The sequence below is a fragment of the Meleagris gallopavo genome, chromosome 17 (assembly GCF_905368555.1).
Source record: "Meleagris gallopavo chromosome 17, MGAL_WU_HG_1.1, whole genome shotgun sequence".
Taxonomy (NCBI): Eukaryota; Metazoa; Chordata; class Aves; order Galliformes; family Phasianidae; genus Meleagris; species Meleagris gallopavo.
The window spans coordinates 8,380,776-8,399,778 of record NC_139420.1 but is presented as its reverse complement, the minus strand read 5'-3'; the positions used below and the strand labels follow the sequence as shown (position 1 = coordinate 8,399,778).

Below are 19,003 nucleotides of genomic sequence, written 5' to 3'. Positions count from 1 at the left end.
ATGTTTTTTAATCATTTCATCTATCCTTGACATACCCGACACCCAAACAACTCTCCAGCCAAGAGAACATTTTGACAGAGCTCCTTGCTGTTATGACATTCTAACCTGTCCTTACAGTAAGGGATGAAATTGATTTCATCCTGCACAAGCAACAAGGTTTGTCTCATTAATCAGAAATCTATGCTGTTCCTTTAAATTAGATTATTTCTACTTCACCAGTTTCTCTCAGATTTATTGATTAGCGTAATCAAGTTAAACATATGGGAATCTGTTCCCAGCTTGGACTCTAGCTGCTGCACCTGAGTCAGACTTCAGCAGATCACAGAGTGGGCAAATGCCCTCCTGCTTCTCCCACCACTAATCCCTGACTTCATAAAAGACTGTATCTTTTCCTGCAAACTCTGCTTTACTTTGAAGTGTATTACCAAGTCATTTGTTTTTAGGACAATCGTAAGAACTTGGCTACCTTGTTAAGCTTGACCAAAACTGGAAAGCTGTTTGTGATTACACCAAGGTGACAAAATGGTGGCTTACTCAGGTGAAGTGTTGGCATGGCCGAAGTTAATCACTTCAGCTGTGCACTTCCTCACCCAATAGAAAACTCTAGCAAAGTGACTGATAAAAAAAGACAGAGCAAGCACCAAAGCAGATAAGTGAATGCAAACCACACTTTGAGAAAAGAGCAAACTCTAGCAAAGTTTCTTTCAGGAAAAACATGCCAAAGATATTGAAAAAAAGGTCCTTTTTGCTGCTGTGGCTTAAAGACTGCTATAATTTGGGAGGAGAAAAAGGAAATCTAGGCAAATGGCACATCATCAGATGGCACAACGTTTCTGAACCTCAGTCTCTCCATCTGCAAAATAGGAAAAAGTACATACATAATCTGCAGATGTATATTTGAAAACATATGTAAGAGTGACAACGGAACTATACCACTGATTTCAGCAGGCTCAAGAACAGACCTGTAAATATAAATAGACCACCATTCCATGATCCTCCTCAGCAGTTCCCACTGTTATTAAAATCAATTAATAAATTTCTCCCATTAAACTATTTTATTCACTTAATTGGATGAGTGTTGTTGTCATTCGTATGAAGCACCTCCAGTGTTCAGTTATTCTCTCAATCATTCATTTCTAATCGTTTTCCTTCTCTATCATCCACTGGAAATACAACAGACCTCTCATTTTCTTACCTTCTGGTAATCATAGCCATAACTTTCACAGCTGAACACATTGCAGCAGCTTTGCCATCAAGTCACAAAGGCTTTTTCCCGAGCTAAAATAGCTCTTTATCCCCACCTGGAGGAGGGTCCTTTCAAACAGGAGTGTTCTTTCTCTGCCAGTAACCGTTTACAAACGCAAACGCTCTTGTAAAACGCTGCCTGCACCGCACCTGGGCCGCGCATTTCATCACAGCAATCACAGCTCCAACAGTTCTGATTAACTGCACCTTTGCACGTGTCAAAGTCTTCTGCCACGTTACCAGCTTCCTACATGCAAAATACTGGGCATTTTTTAAAATAACAACAGTAATCATACAGAATATAAAACAAGAAATAAGCACATGAATTCCCTGGCTGAGTTCCACGTGGGGCTGTCAGACAAGCTGTTAATTTCTCTTTTCTGTAGTCAAGGAACTGGATTGCTCTGCTGCCGGCGGGCTGCTTGCTTCCCCTCCTTATACCCAATAGGGGTTGTGAGACATAAAGCAGGTTGGGATTCAATCCCAAGAAATCAACACCAAGAAATAACATACATTTTGATCCTCTGAGCATTTATGTAAGCACTGAATGATTTTACACTTGTGAATATAAACTTATGAAACATGATGGTAAAGTCACCTTGCAGGGTCAGAGCTAACCTTCCCACGAGATTTCCTCTATTCCAGCACAATTTTTACACTTATTTTCCCCCCAGTTTTAACGACTGTGATGAAGCATAACGCTACATCACCTTGTCTGACCTCATGCACAACCTAAACCAGAACATTTCACTCAGCCATTCCTGCATCTTGCACAAAATACAACCAAAACAACCACATAAATGCCTGTTTTAACCACACTAGCATTTCTGGACCAAGCTTGTAAGCCTTCGCAGAAATCAAGCTAAACTTTTCTGAAGAGGATTATTTTCTATAACTGCGTTTACTGGTATTAACTGCACAGCTGCCTTCAGTGCATCATACAAATCATTATTATTTTCCAGCTCTCGGACTGGAATTCCCTCTCTAAGCACTACCACATGTGTATTCCTGCGGTTTTCTGGAATATCTGCAAAATTCTCATTTAAAAAAAAAAAAAAAAAAGCAGCAGATAGATTTTTTTTTTTTTTTTTCCCCACACAAATTACTGGTGCTCCAGTAATCACAGTCTGCTACTGGGAAGCGCGTCACCATAGCAACAAGAGCACGGTGGGGAGGGGGGGGGGGGTGCGCGTGTGACGCTGACGTCATCACTGCGCGCCGGATGAACGATGACGCAAACGAACTGCGACGGCTGAAGCGCGGCGGGAGGCCCGGCTGGGAAACATGGCTGGCCCGTACCTGCAGCAGCCCAGCTTTCTGCTGGTGCGTGGGGCGGGGCTGAAGGCTGGGGTGAAGTTATCAGCGCTGAGCCGTGGTGCTTCGTGGGGAGCAGTGTAATGGGGTTTAGTGCCGTGGTAAGCGTTGCTCTTCTTCGCACCGGGATCTGATTCTTGTGTAACTTATAACAGGCCACGCTGAAGGCGGACTGCGTCAACAAACCGTTTGCTCAGAGGTGCCACGATCTGGAAACGGTGATAGAGGAGTTTCCTGCCAAGGTGAGTAGCTGCAGCCTTCCCAGGAGCGTACTGCCCAGCACAGCCCCCGGGGCTCTCTCTGGGTTACAGTTGTCTTTGTTCCTATTACTCTTTCCAAGCGTTAGTTCAACTTTAGAGTTGGAAGGGACCTCTGAGGGCCATCAGTCCAACTCCCTTGCAATCAATAGGGGCACCACAGCTGGATCAGGTTGCCCACAGCCTTATCCAGCCTTGCTGTGAAAGTCTCCAAAGATGAGGCTTCAACCACAACACTAGGTAATGCGTTCCAGTGCCTCACCACCCTTACTGTAGAAGAGTTTTTCCTTCTGGGGATCTCAGGTGAAACAGTGGGCATTTCCCAAGTGTTGAACAAAGGGCAGGTTCAGTTGACTGTGCTTTATTTATGCCTTTCAAACTCATCTACCTTTTACAGTGGCGTGCTGCTGATTGGTGTTGTGGCAACTCCAGTTGGAACAGAAGACAAATTATTTTGATTGGAAACTGAATGATCAATAACCAGTAGTAATCTGGAAGCAGTAGTAACTAATCCTGTGCTGTTAATAGCTGGCAGAAAGTATCTCTGTGTGTTCTGAAGCCTGCAATAGAGATTCTTTGAGTAAGGAATCATAAATGCTCTAGCTCTTGGTGTCTGTTCTCCTGGAAGGAACTACATGGCATTTTCCCGTGGTTGGTGGAGAGCATTTTTGGTAGCCTGGACGGTGTCATCGTGGGCTGGAACCTTCGCTGTTTGCAAGGAAGAACAAATCCTACTGAATATTCTGTGGCTTTGGATTTCCTGGATCCCAGGTAAGTACAGCAAAAAGTACTATGAATAACCAGTGTGTAACTTCTCTACAGTAGTGCCAACGTATAATCGCAGAGGTGAGACAAAAGAGAAAGCTTACGATGTATTTTCTTTTCATTTGCAGTGGTCCAATGATGAAGCTTGTTTACAAGCTCCAAGCAGAAGAGTACAGATATGATTTCCCAGTCTCCTATCTTCCAGTGAGTAACTGAAACATTTGTAAGAAGAGAAAGTACATGTTGCAGCTATTGGAACATTGCACACACTTCATACATAAGGTTAAACCAAGGTCATGTTATAGCATACATGTCTCATCAAATGGTTGCAGAGGAGAATTCTCAACCATAAACATTGTAAGAGATGGTGGCTGTCAGCAGCTAGATGTTTTTCTGCTAGACCAACAACATTGCATTGTGATTTTTGTGTCACCAGAGAAAGTGGTGTGCTTTACTGTGGTTAACAGCAGTTAACAGAATGGAAATTAGTTTTCCATGCTCATCAGGAAGCATGGAAGTGGCAGTGCTTTGAGCCCTTGTGTCTGAAGGTCAGCTGCTGTTTTGGATATGAAGTATAACATTTCACAGCTATGCAAAAATGATTATCTGCCAAGTTGTTTCACTATATTTCTTCTGTTCTTACCACGTTACCCAGATCCTGTTGATCTCAATATTTCCATAGTTTTTAAGTAAAGGAATCATTAATTATGTAATAATTGTTATTCCACAGCTCAGTTACCCTAGCAAAGCTATCAGATAGATACCAGTATGCTGCTGCTCCTACTCCAACCTTTATTCTTAGTGAATACTTCTTTTTTTTTTTTTTTCTTGCATTGAAATACTCATTTTCTGTGAAGTTGGCAGTTGCCTAAAGAGTGTGTGTTTGCACAAGTAATTACTGCAATGCAGTGACACCCCACTGAGCTGAATTTTGATATGTTCCCAGAATGCTGGAATGCTGCAGAGTTTCAGAATCCGAAAACATGCACTGTAAGTATGTTGACTATCCCAACTGATATTCCATTACTCTCTCTTTCAGGGTCCTGTGAAAGCATCAATACAAGAGCAGGTCCTACCAGAATGCTCCTTATACCACAACAAAGTCCAGTTTACCTCATCTGGTGGTTTAGATTTGAATTTGGCTCTAAGTATCCTTTCAGCAGTTAGATATAAGAGTCAGAATAAGCCAAAAGGCTTGTTAAATTTGCTGCTATTGCATTTGTTGGAAGCCATCTAGCTGCAACTGTAAGGGTTTGTTTGAGACAAGCTTTCTCTATATGTAGCAAGATGTGTTTACATTCCTCTGACTTACTGGTTATGTTCAGTCAGTTGGAAAGCAAGAAGGCAAAGCTGAATTTGCTGTTAAGCTCTCTAGCAAATTAACTTGCCCATGACAAAATGGAGATATAATGTCCAGTCATCATCCCCAGATATCTAACGGCTGTACCTGTTTTCTCTATTATTTGTTCCTTGACTCTGTTATTCCAGACCCGTTTGAATATTACATGTTTTATTTTGCAATTAGTTTGATTACACAGAAGGTAAGTCACAATTTTAAATAGTGTAAGTCCTTTGTGACTTTAAGAGCCTTCCGAGGGGCTGTCCAACTAAATTAAGTTTTATCTGTACTCCTAGAATTTGTTATTGCCTCAGTTCTTTAAGGAAACGATTGATAGATGGAATACCCATCTGGAATGTACCAGTAAGCAATCTGTCCAATGATGTGTGAACATGGAGCAGGGAATGGATTCCAAATGAGTTTTCTACCAGTAACACCTTTCATACAGTCAGAATCACAACCAGTGCTCTCTGGTTGTTTGGTTCCTCTTTCTGTTGTTACCTGCACTACAGAGCACTGTGCTCTTCTCAAACTAATTACAGTCACTGCAGCAGTTCCCAGACAACTGGTTATTCTACTTGCTGTTTGCCTGTTTCAGAACTCACCCATCACCCACCATATCAGCCCTTCCAACAGCGCTTATTTCATCTTGGTGGACACGTATCTGAAGTGTTTCCTACCCACAGAAGGAAGTGTCCTTCCTCCACCTTCTTCAAACCCTGGGGGAGCCATCCCTTCTCCAACTCCCAGGTAATGGCTGCAGTGCCAGAGGCAGACTGTGAGAGTACTGCTTAAAGAGCATGGATTGTTGGAAATAAATCTCTAACACCTCCACTCTTTATCGCCTCTACGTACAGGTTATATAATTACAGAAATAAAATAATATATTCACTTAAACGAAATCTTTATGGTGAAAGTGAGAGTCTGAAAATTAGCTATACTTGGAACAGAAAAGAGAAATACGTGCAGCAAAACCTGTATAATGAGATCACTGCATTTTGAGTGCTATCAATATTAGCAGTTTTATGTTCATGTAGAAAACATAGAGCAGTAATACCCTTTGTAATTGCATTTTGAATGCATTTCATAAACATGAACAGAAAAGGGGAAAAAACACAACAATAGGAGAATGTTATTTTTGTTTTTAAAGACAGGATTACTGAATATAACAAGGGCTGTGTCAAGCTGGCTCAATGCAGTGTGAGTAATAATGTGGTGTTGGATTTTTTTTTTTAATTTAAAAAATGACTTGTAATTACAGCATCATTCAGAATTTTTAAAATGTGCTATCAACTATGCAGTTTTCTTTCTTAAAGGCTGTTTTTCAGTTAAGAAACCAGTGATCAAAAGCAATGATATATTTCTCTGTACTGAGGCTTAATGATTTCAGCATTTCTGTTCATCTCTAAAGGTCTCCAGCTGTGCCTTTCACTTCCTATGGCATGCATCACACCAGCTTGCTGAAACGGCACATTGCCCATCAGCCTTCTGTGAATGCTGACCCAGCTTCCCAGGAGATATGGAGATCAGAAACACTACTTCAAGTAGGTTGGATGTAGAGAAAGGGAGGACAAAAACACAACACATTTCCTGCTACTGAGGAATTTTTTTCCAGAGAAGTTTCTAAATCTGATTATTCTCTCTATATAATCTTTTTTTAGATGTTACATCAACTCTGTGCCTTAAGCAAAGATTAAATGCAGAAAATTTGCTTCTCTTCACCATCAGGGAAGGGAAAGGAGAATCTGGATTTAACAGTTGTTCTCAAACAAGTTCTTATCACGTTGCTGAATTGAATTACTAATGTTTATTTAGCAGGTGCCAACTGTACACCGACAGTCATTTATGTTGATTAGTAGATGATAACTTGAAACATCTCTGAAAATCTGCATGCCTATTTTCAAGTACAGCTTAGTTTCCAAATGACCTACCATGGTCTTCGTGGTCTAGTTTGTGACTGACAAGTGCTGGATTATTTGTTCCCCTCACTGAGAAAATATTTGTTTTGCAGATCTTTGTTGAAATGTGGCTTCATCATTATTCCCTGGAAATGTATCAGAAAATGCAGTCCCCTCATGTCAAGGTAATAGATTGTATTTTGTTCATGTACATCATCTGATGTTTGATTTATCTTCGTGTAAATCTTCCGTAGAGAATTTTTTGGTATACTGTTGTGAAGGAAACAAAATTTAATGAGTGTCTACATGAGTGTATCAAAACTGCTACTCTCCAATTATGGAAAATGTTCCAAGTGTGTCATCCAGATCTGGCTTCACTGAAGAGGTAGTGGTGGTTTTTTTGTTTTTTTTTGTTTTTTTCTTTAAAGAGGAATTTGTGGGATGGCCACAACAATATCAAGAATCAAAGCACTAAATGACTAGAAAGATACCACCGTAAAGCCAGGTTAAATTGCACTGGGGTGAAATAACTGCTAAAATAATCTGGAATTGATTTCCAGCAGTAATAGCAATTCAGCATTACTGTTAACCACGAGAAATCACAAAATTGTGTACCCACCTTATAGGATAAAGCCAAATTCAAAAGGGAAAGATTACTAATTGTCTTTGAGTTTTAAGTGGTAACCATTTGTATTCCAACATAGTTTTTTTTCCAGTATAAAAAGGTGTCAAAAGCACTGTGTGGCTACAGGGTTCTTGCCCATTTAATGTGCTGCTTTAAGCAGTTTGTGGTGGCCTGTCCACTAAAAGTATTGCATGTAAGATCTGTGTGATAGGGAGGCTAAGATCAAAGGCACTATAAATGCAAAAGGAACTTTAAGGAGAACATGTTGATCTTTAGAACTGTTTCTGAGTTTAGTGGGACTTCTGTAGGAGGGGAGAAAAATATAAAAACTACTCAAGATTCATTCTTGTTTGAAAGAGCAATGAGAGCTGATTAATAGAAATGTTACTCCTTCACCAGGCTGTAAAGTAACAAGCATGTATGTGTTGCTGGGGAAGAGCTGCTGGGTTCTCTTTAATTTTAACACTGCAGTCAAACTTCAAGCTCTTATTAATGCTGAAGCTTTTACACTTGAGAACCCCAGCAGCATGGCTGTGCACCAGTGCTTTGCTCGTCTGTCTGTCTGTCAAGTCTTTGTGCATCAAGTGCTGTGCTTAAGCCAGAAGTGATGACTGCTAAACTTCTCTCCTTTGCTCACCCTCTGTATTTCAGATGCTCTCTTGATTAGAGAGCAACAGTTTAGACAGTAACTGGTGATAGATGAGTCCTAGGAGAAGCTTAAAGCTGTTGAAAAATCATCACTTTTTGCTCCTTTGTGAGTGTGGCAAGTTGCAGTTTGAGGCCACTGCTGCCTGATGATACTTCTATCCTTTATGAGAAGCAATCATGGATGTGCAAAAGAAGTCTTTTTTAATGCCTGAAAACGGGACAGGAATTTCTTATGGTATCCAGAAGTGGATGAAGGACGACTCCTCAGCAGGACTGAGGAGAGGTTCCATGTGAATTGGGGACAGAACTGTTCAAAGTCAGTGTTGCTTAAACTAAGCTTTGTAGGTTGATTTCAGGAGAATAGTCTGCTTAGTAGTTCCTCAAATGAGGAAGCAGAATACACAGAAATACGAGTTTTGTTTTAACCTAGGAGTAAAAGTTTGACTGGAAATCCAAGATCACTCTAAATGTTATTTATGAAATGACTACTAGCTGAGCAGATTCACTTGATGCCATTTATCCTTCTGTGTGTTTGGGAGGAGCAACTAGTGACTGGGTCCTTGTGTCCTGAGACCTGTTTCACCACTAGGGACTTGAAATGATTAAATATCTGTACTGGAGTGTGGTGTGAGGTTCCACAGAACTTGCTCTTTCTTTGTCCAGTAGATTGATGGGCCAAATCAAATCCCAGATATCCTATTTTTTACTATGAAGTGCATCAAGGAATAATAGATTTTTCTTAAAGCTTATTACTCTCATGTCATTACAAGTAGAAGAGAGGGAATGGGAATGAGTAGCAAAGAATTTGAGAAGGTACTTAATTACTTTACTGTTTTGAATTTGTTCTGGATCTGGTTCAAATCTGCGTTGTCACTACTCATTATGCTGACTTTCACTGCTCTCTCCATTAATTCAACTGTTTCCCTGTTCTCTTACATTCTTCATTCACTTTCTTCTCACATGTTCCAGAGCCCAGCATGCAGCATTTCTTTTCCTATTATTCCCTTTTGCAGTAATCACAATGAACTCTTACTAAAAAGTTGTTGATGCTTTATGTAACACTTCCTGACCTTGCAGTGCCAGGTGCCACAGACCCCAGCACTGCATGCAGAACACCTGTTAGATGACAGGCTTTTGCTACTGATGCTGCAGCAGATGATTTGCTCAAGATGTTGAGGAACTTGCAGTAATTCAACCACTCCAAGAACAACATAAAACCAAAAGATACCACTAGAGAAGATTGAGTAAGGACTGATCAGAGACAGCAGAGGTGTGATCTGGAGAGTTAGTTTAGTTGTTGGGATCTGTGTAGTGCACATTGCTTTATGTTCATTCATTAATTTCATACATGTGTGTCACTGTTTGCCACAGTATCCTGTTCACCATCACATTGTCAGAAAAAATTCATCCTGCAAGCCTCTACTGCTCCCCTTCTTGGGATTTTAGTGTTAAGGCAAGCTGCTATTTGCATGAGCTCGTAACTCTGTACGTTAGGTCTCTTGCTTGCGTTTGTTGTGCTCTTGATGTTTCCCAAACAGTAAAAGCAATGTCCTCTTCTGAGGAAATTCACAAGACCTGCAAACCTCTCAGGTGGCCCTTAAGTAGAAAGAAGGTGACTGAGGATTTGTCTGAACTGGGAGCATATTGATCACACTAACACTCATCATGAAAAGCCAGCCTTTGCTCCTTCTTTCTCCTTGGGAGAAAGAAGAAAATATAAATTTGAGTTTCTTCCTGGTACACAAACCCTGCTTCTCTAGCACTGCAGGGAAAAAAAAACAATAAAGGTTTCCAACTAGCATAAAAAAGCATGCATAAAAATGAACATTTACTAACTACTTGGGGGGAAAAAACACTACAAAGCCTTGCTGCTATTTTCAGCTTCTGAAATGAAGAGTTTGGATCAGTTGTTCTTATGGACCTGATGTAGCTCCATGGTTTATTTGGGAAAAGCTCCTTATCCTGTACCACTGCCTGCTCTAAGGACAGCAAAAAAAAAAAAAACAAAACAAAAAACCCAACAGCCCACAGCCACACTTCTTTCACTCCTACTTGTATTTGCAAGTTGGTAAAGGCTATGAAAGGCTGTGGAATCATGCTACTAAATAACAAAGAAGAGGATACTGTGGCTGCAGTTGTTACTGTGATATGTTGTTCGTGACTGTATTTGTGATGTTCATTTTTCCCCATACCCTTCTTCCTTGGGCTCATTCTCACTTTTTTTTTTTTTCTCTTGCTCTCTTCTCTCCTTTTTCCCCCTCACCCCTTCCTTTTTTGTTTCTGTTGTCTCAGCTGGAGGTTCTCCACTACCGACTCAGTATCTCCAGTAAACACCACGGTAGTCCTGCTCAATCCAGCTACCAGGCCCTCCACGCATATCAAGTATTACCATCTTTTCATTTTGTTTCCTTTTTAAAAATCTTGTTCCATCTTACAATCTGCAAAGCGTGCTAGTGCTCGTAGAAAAAGGCACTGCATGGTTTAATAACCTGATCGAGTACAAACTATTGAGGGATAATAAACTTCTGGTAAAAGCAGGTAGTGAGAGGTACTAGCAAAGGTCATGGAGAAAGAAACCAGTTAAAGTTTAGTGTGTGTGAGGACTAATTGAGAGCTCCATATTTAGAATTCATTCTTGCAATGCATTGTAGGAGAACATTTGTTAACAGCTGTGCTAACAACTTTTGACATACAAACTGGCCTCACTGATTACACACTTCTGCCTCTCAAAAAACTAATAATTTAAGCAAACCTTGAATAGAAAAGTAGATCAGAATTGGCATGGCTGTAATTCAGAATGAAAGTAGCTCATGCCTGGTTTGTTTGGGAGGATTTTGTTTTTCAGACAGTGAAATGCCAGGGGATGGTACTAATTTGTAGTGGCAGTGTGAACTTGATTGTCCTGCTTTGCAAAATGACACAAGTGGTACACTTGCAGATTGTTCAGGAAACGTGCATGCAAGAACATTCCTGTTGGAACGGATTGCTGATTTCTCTTTCCTTACTTCAGCCCTTTATTCATTGGGTTTTCATTTTGGGAAAGGGGAGGGCTAAGCATATGCAGTATAAAGCTCTTAGCATGTTGCAAGGCTCTTCAGCACTACATGAAATTTTCCTGCTTTTAAATTTGTTTTTTTTTTTGTATAAAGTACTGTGAAATCTCAAGATACTGCTTAAAAAGGAAAATAGGAAATAGTGCTTGGCTGCTACTGCAGCCTAACCTGAAGTTTGGGGAGGGGGGTGGAGGGAGTGGGGAAACAGTTATGAGGAAAAACACCTTTAAAACAGTAATGTTCATTGTGTTGCTGATCTGGGCTAGGACAAAAATAACTCCTAAATGAAAAAACTATTGTGACCTGAAGTCATGTACTGAAATGGTATTTCTGCAGGTTCCAAAGGTACTTTCACATGGAGCCTGGAATTTCTAGAAAATAACACCTATTGGCCTATAGCAGGATATTAAATGTTTCTGATTACTTCTGGACATCTTTATCTAAACTCCTTAGGACTCCAGAAAACATGCCTACATAGTCGGGGCTGTCAAGAACACAAGCAAGACTTCCAGTAGAACTGATAACAGGTTATCTGACCTTCCTCTACTGGAACAGATTTGTCTGTACCACCTTAACTGATCTATCAAGCCTTGGTTCTTTTCCTGGAGACATCTTTAAAGTGTGGTAAAACCCTAAGAAAAACTTTTGATGTGATAGGAAATGTAAAAGAACATCTGTCTCACTTCAGGCATCACAGACAAAAGGTTATGGACACACACATACAATAGTTATGTGCATGTATGTATATACATAGCTATAGCAGTCAAGAAGCAGAGGCTTTTGGTATGAAATACAGTTAATCCTTGTAATGCTATAATGGGATAGCAGGGTGGCAAAGTCTTTGGCTACAGCAGAGGACAAGCCCAAATACAGCAGCTATGGATACAGAAATGAAGGAAATGAGCTGCTTACCTTTGGAAGGCCTCAGGTAGGTAGGGGATCTCCAGCAAGAGATGCCCTCACCTTCACTGCCAACCTTTAAATAAAGGCTGCATCCTGGCTCCATCCCTTCTGGTCACTCAGGTACATTGCATGCACCTGAGCTGCCCTGCCTTCCCTAGGTGCTCAATCACTGGTTCATGCCATGACTTAGCATTTCCACTACAGTCCCCTAGAGTTGTATTCAGAAATCTTACCTCAGCATGGCTTCATTATGGCATTCTGGAAATATCTTGCTGCTACTAATCCATTTTTCCAGCATCTTCCATTATACTTGCAGCTGTAACTTCAGTTTCATGTACACTGTGCTCGACTTTCTAGAAATACGAGAGCCGTGAGACTTAGAATACAAATAGTATCTTAAAATTCACCTTCAGTAGCGGATTGAGGTTAGTTCACTGCTCCTAAAGCAGATTACAGTAGCAAAGGAGTTAACACTTTATTTTCAGACTGTGCAGCAGCCCAGCTCTGGTGTTGGGCCTAGGGAGCTAGTTCCTTTTTCACCACATTCATCTCCCTGCCATGTCACACACACGCTCATTTGTTAGCGGTGTCACTGTGGCTCACCATCACTCCTTGTGCTATTCCTGCCTGGCTACTTCTACCTGTATCAGTGCTAGAAGTTACAGGATCGTGCAGGACTTGAAGCAGTACATATTCTTAGCGTAACTCTTTCTAGCATTATTCTTTCTTATAAGACAGATGAGTACCAGCAGAGTAAGGAGAACTCTAAGGAAAATTAGCCAGGAGTGTAACAAGAGTTGTGCCATTCACAGCAGTGAGCTTAAAACCATATTGAAAGGCTGAACAATCTTATTTCAGACACTGATTGGCTGAAATCTACACAGATTCTATTCAGGTATGCACACCCATAGAGAGTGCTACCTTGAAATTCACTGCCTTAGAATGCTGCAGGTGCTTTTTCTTACAATCGTAGTGAACTGATGATGGCAGAAGCCTGATGCAGTTTATCCTGGGCAGCAAGTCTGTCTAAAGTTACCTGGCACCAAACTGCAGTGAAAAGTCTAAAAGAAAGAGAGCATTTATGTTTCAATTTCTATTCTGAAAATGCTATTTTTCTGAATTATCTCCTGGAGGGTTAATGTATAATGCTTACTCTCTTCCTGTCTTCTGCTTTAAATCTAGGAATCTTTTAAACCCACTGAAGAGCACGTGCTGGTGGTAAGACTGCTGGTGAAACATCTGCATGCTTTCAGTAACAGCCTGAAACCAGAGCCTCTCTCCCCTTCAGCCCATTCCCACACAGCCAGCCCACTGGAAGAGTTTAAAAGGTAAGTAGGTGCATGAGCATTCTGTCTCTGGAACAGATAGTTCTTCTGCCTGACAAACTCTGTTTTCAGTGAGATGCTGGAGTTGTTTTGATAGCTAAATTGAGAAGTGCATTACTCAAAGTACTGGAGTACGTATGTGAAAGATTATGGATAATGTTTCTCATATTCGTTAGATAGGAAGTCAACTTCAGAATGCAGATGTTCTGCTGCTAAGCTAGTCTTGTTTTGCTACAAGTCAAAAAAAAAAATGCTAACAGGATTCCAGCTAAGGTTAATGGAGAGTTTTACACATCAATTTCAGTTGAAATGAAATGGCTGGTAGCTTCAATTAAGGAAAAAAAGAAAAAAAAACCCTAAAATTGAGTCAGTCTCTTCTGTATTTATCTTTCTGGAAGGGATTGGCTTGTTAGTTTTAAGACTTACTGCTGGTTTATATGTTTGACTGTGTCTGAATCCGTTTGCAGGGTTGTGATTCCTCGGTTTGTCCAGCAGAAACTTTATATCTTTCTGCAGCACTGCTTTGGTCACTGGCCACTGGATGCCTCCTTCAGAGCGGTATGTACCTGCTTATCTCAGAATGCACTCGACAAAATTAGAGCTCAATTACTGCTGCTTAGCACCATTCTCTTGGTTGTAATTTATTTTTTTTTCCTGAAGCAGTGAAATTCTTTATATAACCACATACATTTAATGTTAGGGAAAGAGTATAGATGTATTAAAAAAAGACTAATAGGTTTTGTAACAGTGGATGCTTTTTCTGACACTGGAAGTGGTAGTTGCTTGGAAAGAGTAGTTACTCTTAAAACAGATACATTCTTGCAGGTATTGATTTCTTCATTGTATCTAATACAGTATATCAGAAACAGAAGTAATACAACATTTATGATAGCAAGATCCTGCAAATATTACGTTCTACAAGCAGGAAAAGTAATAGGTTGTAATTTAAAGTAATTAAGAATTGAAAAATAAAGGATGTAACAGAGACAGGTATTGCTTAATAAAGCTCCAGTCAGCTATATCACATTTTTTGAGGAAGACTTAGAAAGCAAAACGTCAGCCAAAAAACTTTACAGAGCCCACAGCTTCTGTGCAGGTAAGACTTTACTGTTTTTTATGTGTGGTTTTTGCTTAGGTTCTTGAGATGTGGTTAAGTTACTTACAGCCATGGAGGTATGCTCCTGAAAAGCCACCTCAAACTGCAGAGCTCTTGCCTCGCAGCGTGTCAGAGAAATGGTAAGTAGGAAAGCAGCTGAGAGTCTGAAACAAGTCTCAAGTTTATGCAATCTTGAGTACACCACCAGGATTCCAGAGAAGTATTCCCTAATGTAAATTAGCTTCCTGCCAAGATCAGAAATTATTTCTTACAACACCTTTTGTTTTGAGATTATTCTTTTGTCTCAGTGCAAACAGCTAATCTTTTCAGAGATAGTATAAAAACATTCCCTTAGTGAATTCCTAAATAATTATTTAAATAGCTGTACTCACAAATTCTGTACTCCTTACAGGGCTGCCTTCATTCAAGAAAACCTACTTATGTATACTAAGCTGTTTGTAGGGTTTTTGAACAGAACTCTTCGAACAGACTTGGTCAGCCCAAAAAATGCTCTCATGGTGTTCCGAGTAGCCAAGGTCTTTGCTCAGCCCAACCTAGCTGAAATGATCTTGAAAGGTAAATTTTGACATCTTATGCTGTTCTGTCTCACTCTTTCATCTCAATAAGTACCAACCTACCTCAGAAGTACTGAATAGATATACTTTTGTATTTTATGCCATTTTATCATTCAAATATCTGCACGTCTTCACGTTAGTTTGTAATACTGGTTTAGTATGTCTACAGTCACCATCACATTTCATTCCACAAATTTTCCTTGAAGTACGAAGAACACAGCATTAGGTGTTTATAATAAAGTTAGTATTTGTTACAGTGGTCTTATTTAGTTATTTAAACTCAGGGTTAGATAGTTTTTATATTCCTCAGTGTGTTTGTGCTTAACAAAAGAAGTAGGCAGCTAGTCACATTTGCACTTAAGGATAACTAGGAAACAGGAAATTCAGGAGAGGCAAGATTTAACAAGTATTAAAGTATTGTGATTCTCCAGTGCCTTCAATGAAAACTAATTATAGGTTTAAAATGCTGTCAGTACAGTTGGCATTTAGATACACTCTGATTTAAGAAAACATAAAACACTCTAACCCAACAGCCTTAAGATGCCTTGCAGCTAGACTTTGTTCAGGCAAAACCTGGAATATCATATAACCATCTTCACTGCTCCTCTCAAACTTTAGGAGAACAGTTATTCCTGGAGCCAGAACTTGTTATTCCTCATCGTCAACACCGACTTTTTATGACTCCCACACTTGGTGGAAGCTACCTCTCATCGTGGCCTCCAACTATTACAGATGCCTCATTTAAGGTGAAAAGTCATGTTTACAGCCTGGAAGGACAGGATTTCCAGTACAAACAGATGTTTGGCACAGAAGTCAGGAACTTGGTAAGCATCAGGCATCTTGTCACATCTTTTGATTTTGACAAGTGGTCTCTTAATTCTGAGCATCCATGTTATAGAAGTTAGGAGTGGAAAACTTCACTCTGCACAGCTGTAAAAATCTACCTACCCTTTGGTAAATAAGTTAACACAAGGACTTGTGAGTTTCTCTTTTCAGATGTTTACTATGAACTTCTGATTCACTGTGTGGAGCAGTATCCATCAGCCAGTCTGATAACACTAGCAGGCAGAGGAAAAAAAGGAAAAGCAGGTGGAAAAAAGAATAAAAACATGTCTTAAATATTTCAACTGCAATGAATGTATGTTCATCTCATTGGAAAACTAACAGACCTAGCACAAGTTAACATGAACTAAGTGAGCAAGTTTGCTGGGCTTGCTCCCTCTGTCAGCTGTGAAGGCATGGTTTTATACACGTATATTGATGCTTAAAGGTCCTTTACAGCTCATATTTAATTACTTTCTTTGTTTCAGGTGTTAAAACTGGCTCAGCTGATCTGCCAGGCACAGCAGACAGCAAAATCCATATCAGACCATTCAGCAGAGACAATGGCTAGCCATTCCTTCTTTTCATGGTTTAAGTTCACACCATCTGAGATGAATGGTTCCTACACAGGCAATGACCTTGATGAAATCGGACAAGACAGCATCAAAAAAACAGATGAATATTTAGAAAAGGCACTGGAATACTTGTGTCAAATCTTTAAGGTATGCAACACCTTTTTAAATTCTAGTGAGGCGGTACAAACAAGAGTCAGGATTCCTCAAATACACTTCTAGCTCTCTTACATTTTTTGGAGTCACAAAAGTGCATCCAGTGACTGTGCCAGAAAACCTGTAAATATCATTTAGGCTTGACTTCACCTAAATACTTCAAAATATATTTCAATATAAATAGAACTGAATTTCTAATTATCAAATCCACTTTAAGTAACCGTTTTATTGGACTCTTCTGTAGTTTATATGAAACCCGAGTCTTAAGTTGTACCTACAAAGAGACAGCGCACAGCCTAGACTTGAACACCAGTCCCATATCTTCTAAAGGTAAAGAACTACAAGAAATGAAACATGCACCTGCAACTCTAGATAAAAGGATGAAGTAGATATTCTCTTTTTATTTAAACTTAGAACAGGTTAAGTTCTGTTTGCCACATACACTCATGACAGAATTGATTGAAAAGACAGCTATTTTGGAGCTCTCCTGTGAAAGGGGATATCAAACAGAACACTTCTCTGGGATTTGATAAATATGGAAATCAAGACAATCTCCTTTTTATTTCTAACAGAGGTGCTTTTAGGGATTTCTTGGTACTTGTGCTGGCTGTCAAAGGCATCCACTGCTAAGGAGTTTGTGAAAGGAGAGATTAATGAAATAGATCTTCTAAAAATGTACTTTAACACTGTGTCATTCTTCAATAGCTGAATGAAGCCCAGCTGACCCAGATGATGATGAAGTGTGGGACAGCTCAAGATGAGAATGGAAAAAAACAGCTTCCAGACTGCATTGAAAGTGAGGATGGCCTCATTCTTACACCCCTTGGCCGGTACCAGGTGAGAGGAGAATGATTCCATACTGCTGCCCTAGCTTGTTCTTGAGAAAACAAGTTGTCCTACATCACAAGAAATGTAATTTTTCTGGGAGTAAGAAAGCTGCCGGTATAAAGGCATTTCAGTGGGAGCTACACTATACAGGGTTTATTTTTTCACTTCTAGATGATAAATGGCTTACGTAGATTTGATGTGCAGTATCAAGGGGATACTGAGCTTCAGCCCATACGCAGTTATGAAAATGCCACTCTTGTCCGCCTCCTGTATCGCTTATCCTCAGCACTTAATGAAAGGGTAAGTACAGCACTGTCTTTCCTGCAAATTCCTGTTCTTTATTACAGCTGCACATACGATGCTTGATTTGTTCTTGCACTCTCCCCTTTATTGTGGGTGTGCAGTGGTATATACTAATAATGGATGTGTGCATAAATATTTCCTAATAGCATTAAGCCTGCTAGTTTACCTCTCATTTTTGCTTTCCTTACACAAAACACTCAGAATATTTTAAATGTATCTTTATGTTTGAGCAAGGAGAATATAATTAAGAGTTAATATTCCTAAATCAGGATAAAGCAAGTCTTTTCCTTCCTATAGGCATTATATATAGGCATTATAGACTCAATGGAAGTCCAGAGTTAAATAGAAGAATTGCTTTTAGTGTATTTGATACGTTCTTAAAATTTCCTTTAACACTTTCCCCCTATACGTTCATGCTACAAATGAAGAAAACTGTAAAATAAAGTGATGCTTACTTTATACCATTAGTTGCAGTAGAATACTAACGTTTAAACTTTTCTTCCCTCAGTTTGCTGAGCAGATGGTTGCGCTTTGCTCCAGGGAAGATTTTATTGGCAGATTTTGTTGCTACCATCTTACAAACCCTCACTTCGTACAGAAAATCAGGTATAGTCCTGTGCTGAAGGACAGAACAAACCAGAACTGGGGACCAAGAATCAGTCTGAGGTTTCTGGCTAGCTACAGGACTCTTATTTCCTTGCTAATGCTGTACTTCATTGCATCCTGGTTTTCTATTGGGCCAGTGGGCTGCACGTTCATTATCCTATTCAGCTATTTTCTTTATGCTGTCATAATGACTTTCTTCTTTGAAGGACGGAAACCACATGAACACTAATTTTCTTCTCTCTAATTATACTTGTAAAAATAAATGTTCAAAGGCTAACTATCCTAGGATATCCAATGAGTAAAATGTTTGAATTATCAGATACCTTAAAATATTTTTAATATCAAATTCAATTGAGTTTTTATAAACAACTATGAAGTTGTGCGGAATAGTTAATGTAAATTTTATTTTTATAAAAGTCTTCTTACGTGTTTGAGTGAATGTGACTTTTTTTCAGGGTGGGAAGAACAAGCCATCACACTGAAAACACAAAGTCACTGTTATCTACAATGCAGTCTAGTCTAGAGACGTATGGGATATTTGGCTGCATGGTGCAGAACTCAGAGGGGTTGAGGGGTTCTATGAACTTACTATGTTATCCAGATCTATAATTCAACTTATTCCATGCTGTAGTGTGGAGGACTCTATCTTCAAAATAACCTGCACACATTTAGA

General features: G+C 39.7%; 1 protein-coding gene across 2 annotated transcripts; it reads left to right on the top strand.

Annotated features, from left to right (window-relative positions):
• Positions 1-2,429: 2,429 nt before the first annotated feature.
• SMPD4 (sphingomyelin phosphodiesterase 4) lies at positions 2,430-18,759 on the top strand. 2 transcript variants are annotated; one of them, XM_003211050.4, is made up of 19 exons: positions 2,430-2,568; positions 2,715-2,801; positions 3,445-3,587; positions 3,710-3,785; positions 4,621-4,729; positions 5,070-5,122; positions 5,519-5,670; positions 6,332-6,464; positions 6,932-7,003; positions 10,384-10,473; positions 13,230-13,375; positions 13,840-13,930; positions 14,508-14,608; positions 14,881-15,044; positions 15,662-15,867; positions 16,354-16,587; positions 17,299-17,430; positions 17,593-17,721; positions 18,233-18,759. In XM_003211050.4, the coding sequence occupies exons 1-19, from the start codon at positions 2,530-2,532 to the stop codon at positions 18,557-18,559; spliced, it is 2,484 nt and encodes an 827-aa protein (XP_003211098.3). In that variant the 5' UTR covers positions 2,430-2,529; the 3' UTR covers positions 18,560-18,759. The 2 variants fall into 2 exon arrangements, with proteins under 2 accessions (XP_003211098.3, XP_085094842.1); XM_085238716.1 differs by lacking the exon at positions 10,384-10,473.
• Positions 18,760-19,003: the final 244 nt, after the last annotated feature.

Coding starts and splice junctions, on each gene's coding strand:
- SMPD4 (XM_003211050.4), top strand. CDS start 2,530: ATGGCTGGCCCGTACCTGCAGCAGCCCAGCTTTCTGCTG. Junction 2,802..3,444: donor TAGAGGAGTTTCCTGCCAAG/GTGAGTAGCTGC, acceptor TTCTCCTGGAAG/GAACTACATGGCATTTTCCC. Junction 6,465..6,931: donor GATCAGAAACACTACTTCAA/GTAGGTTGGATG, acceptor TTTGTTTTGCAG/ATCTTTGTTGAAATGTGGCT.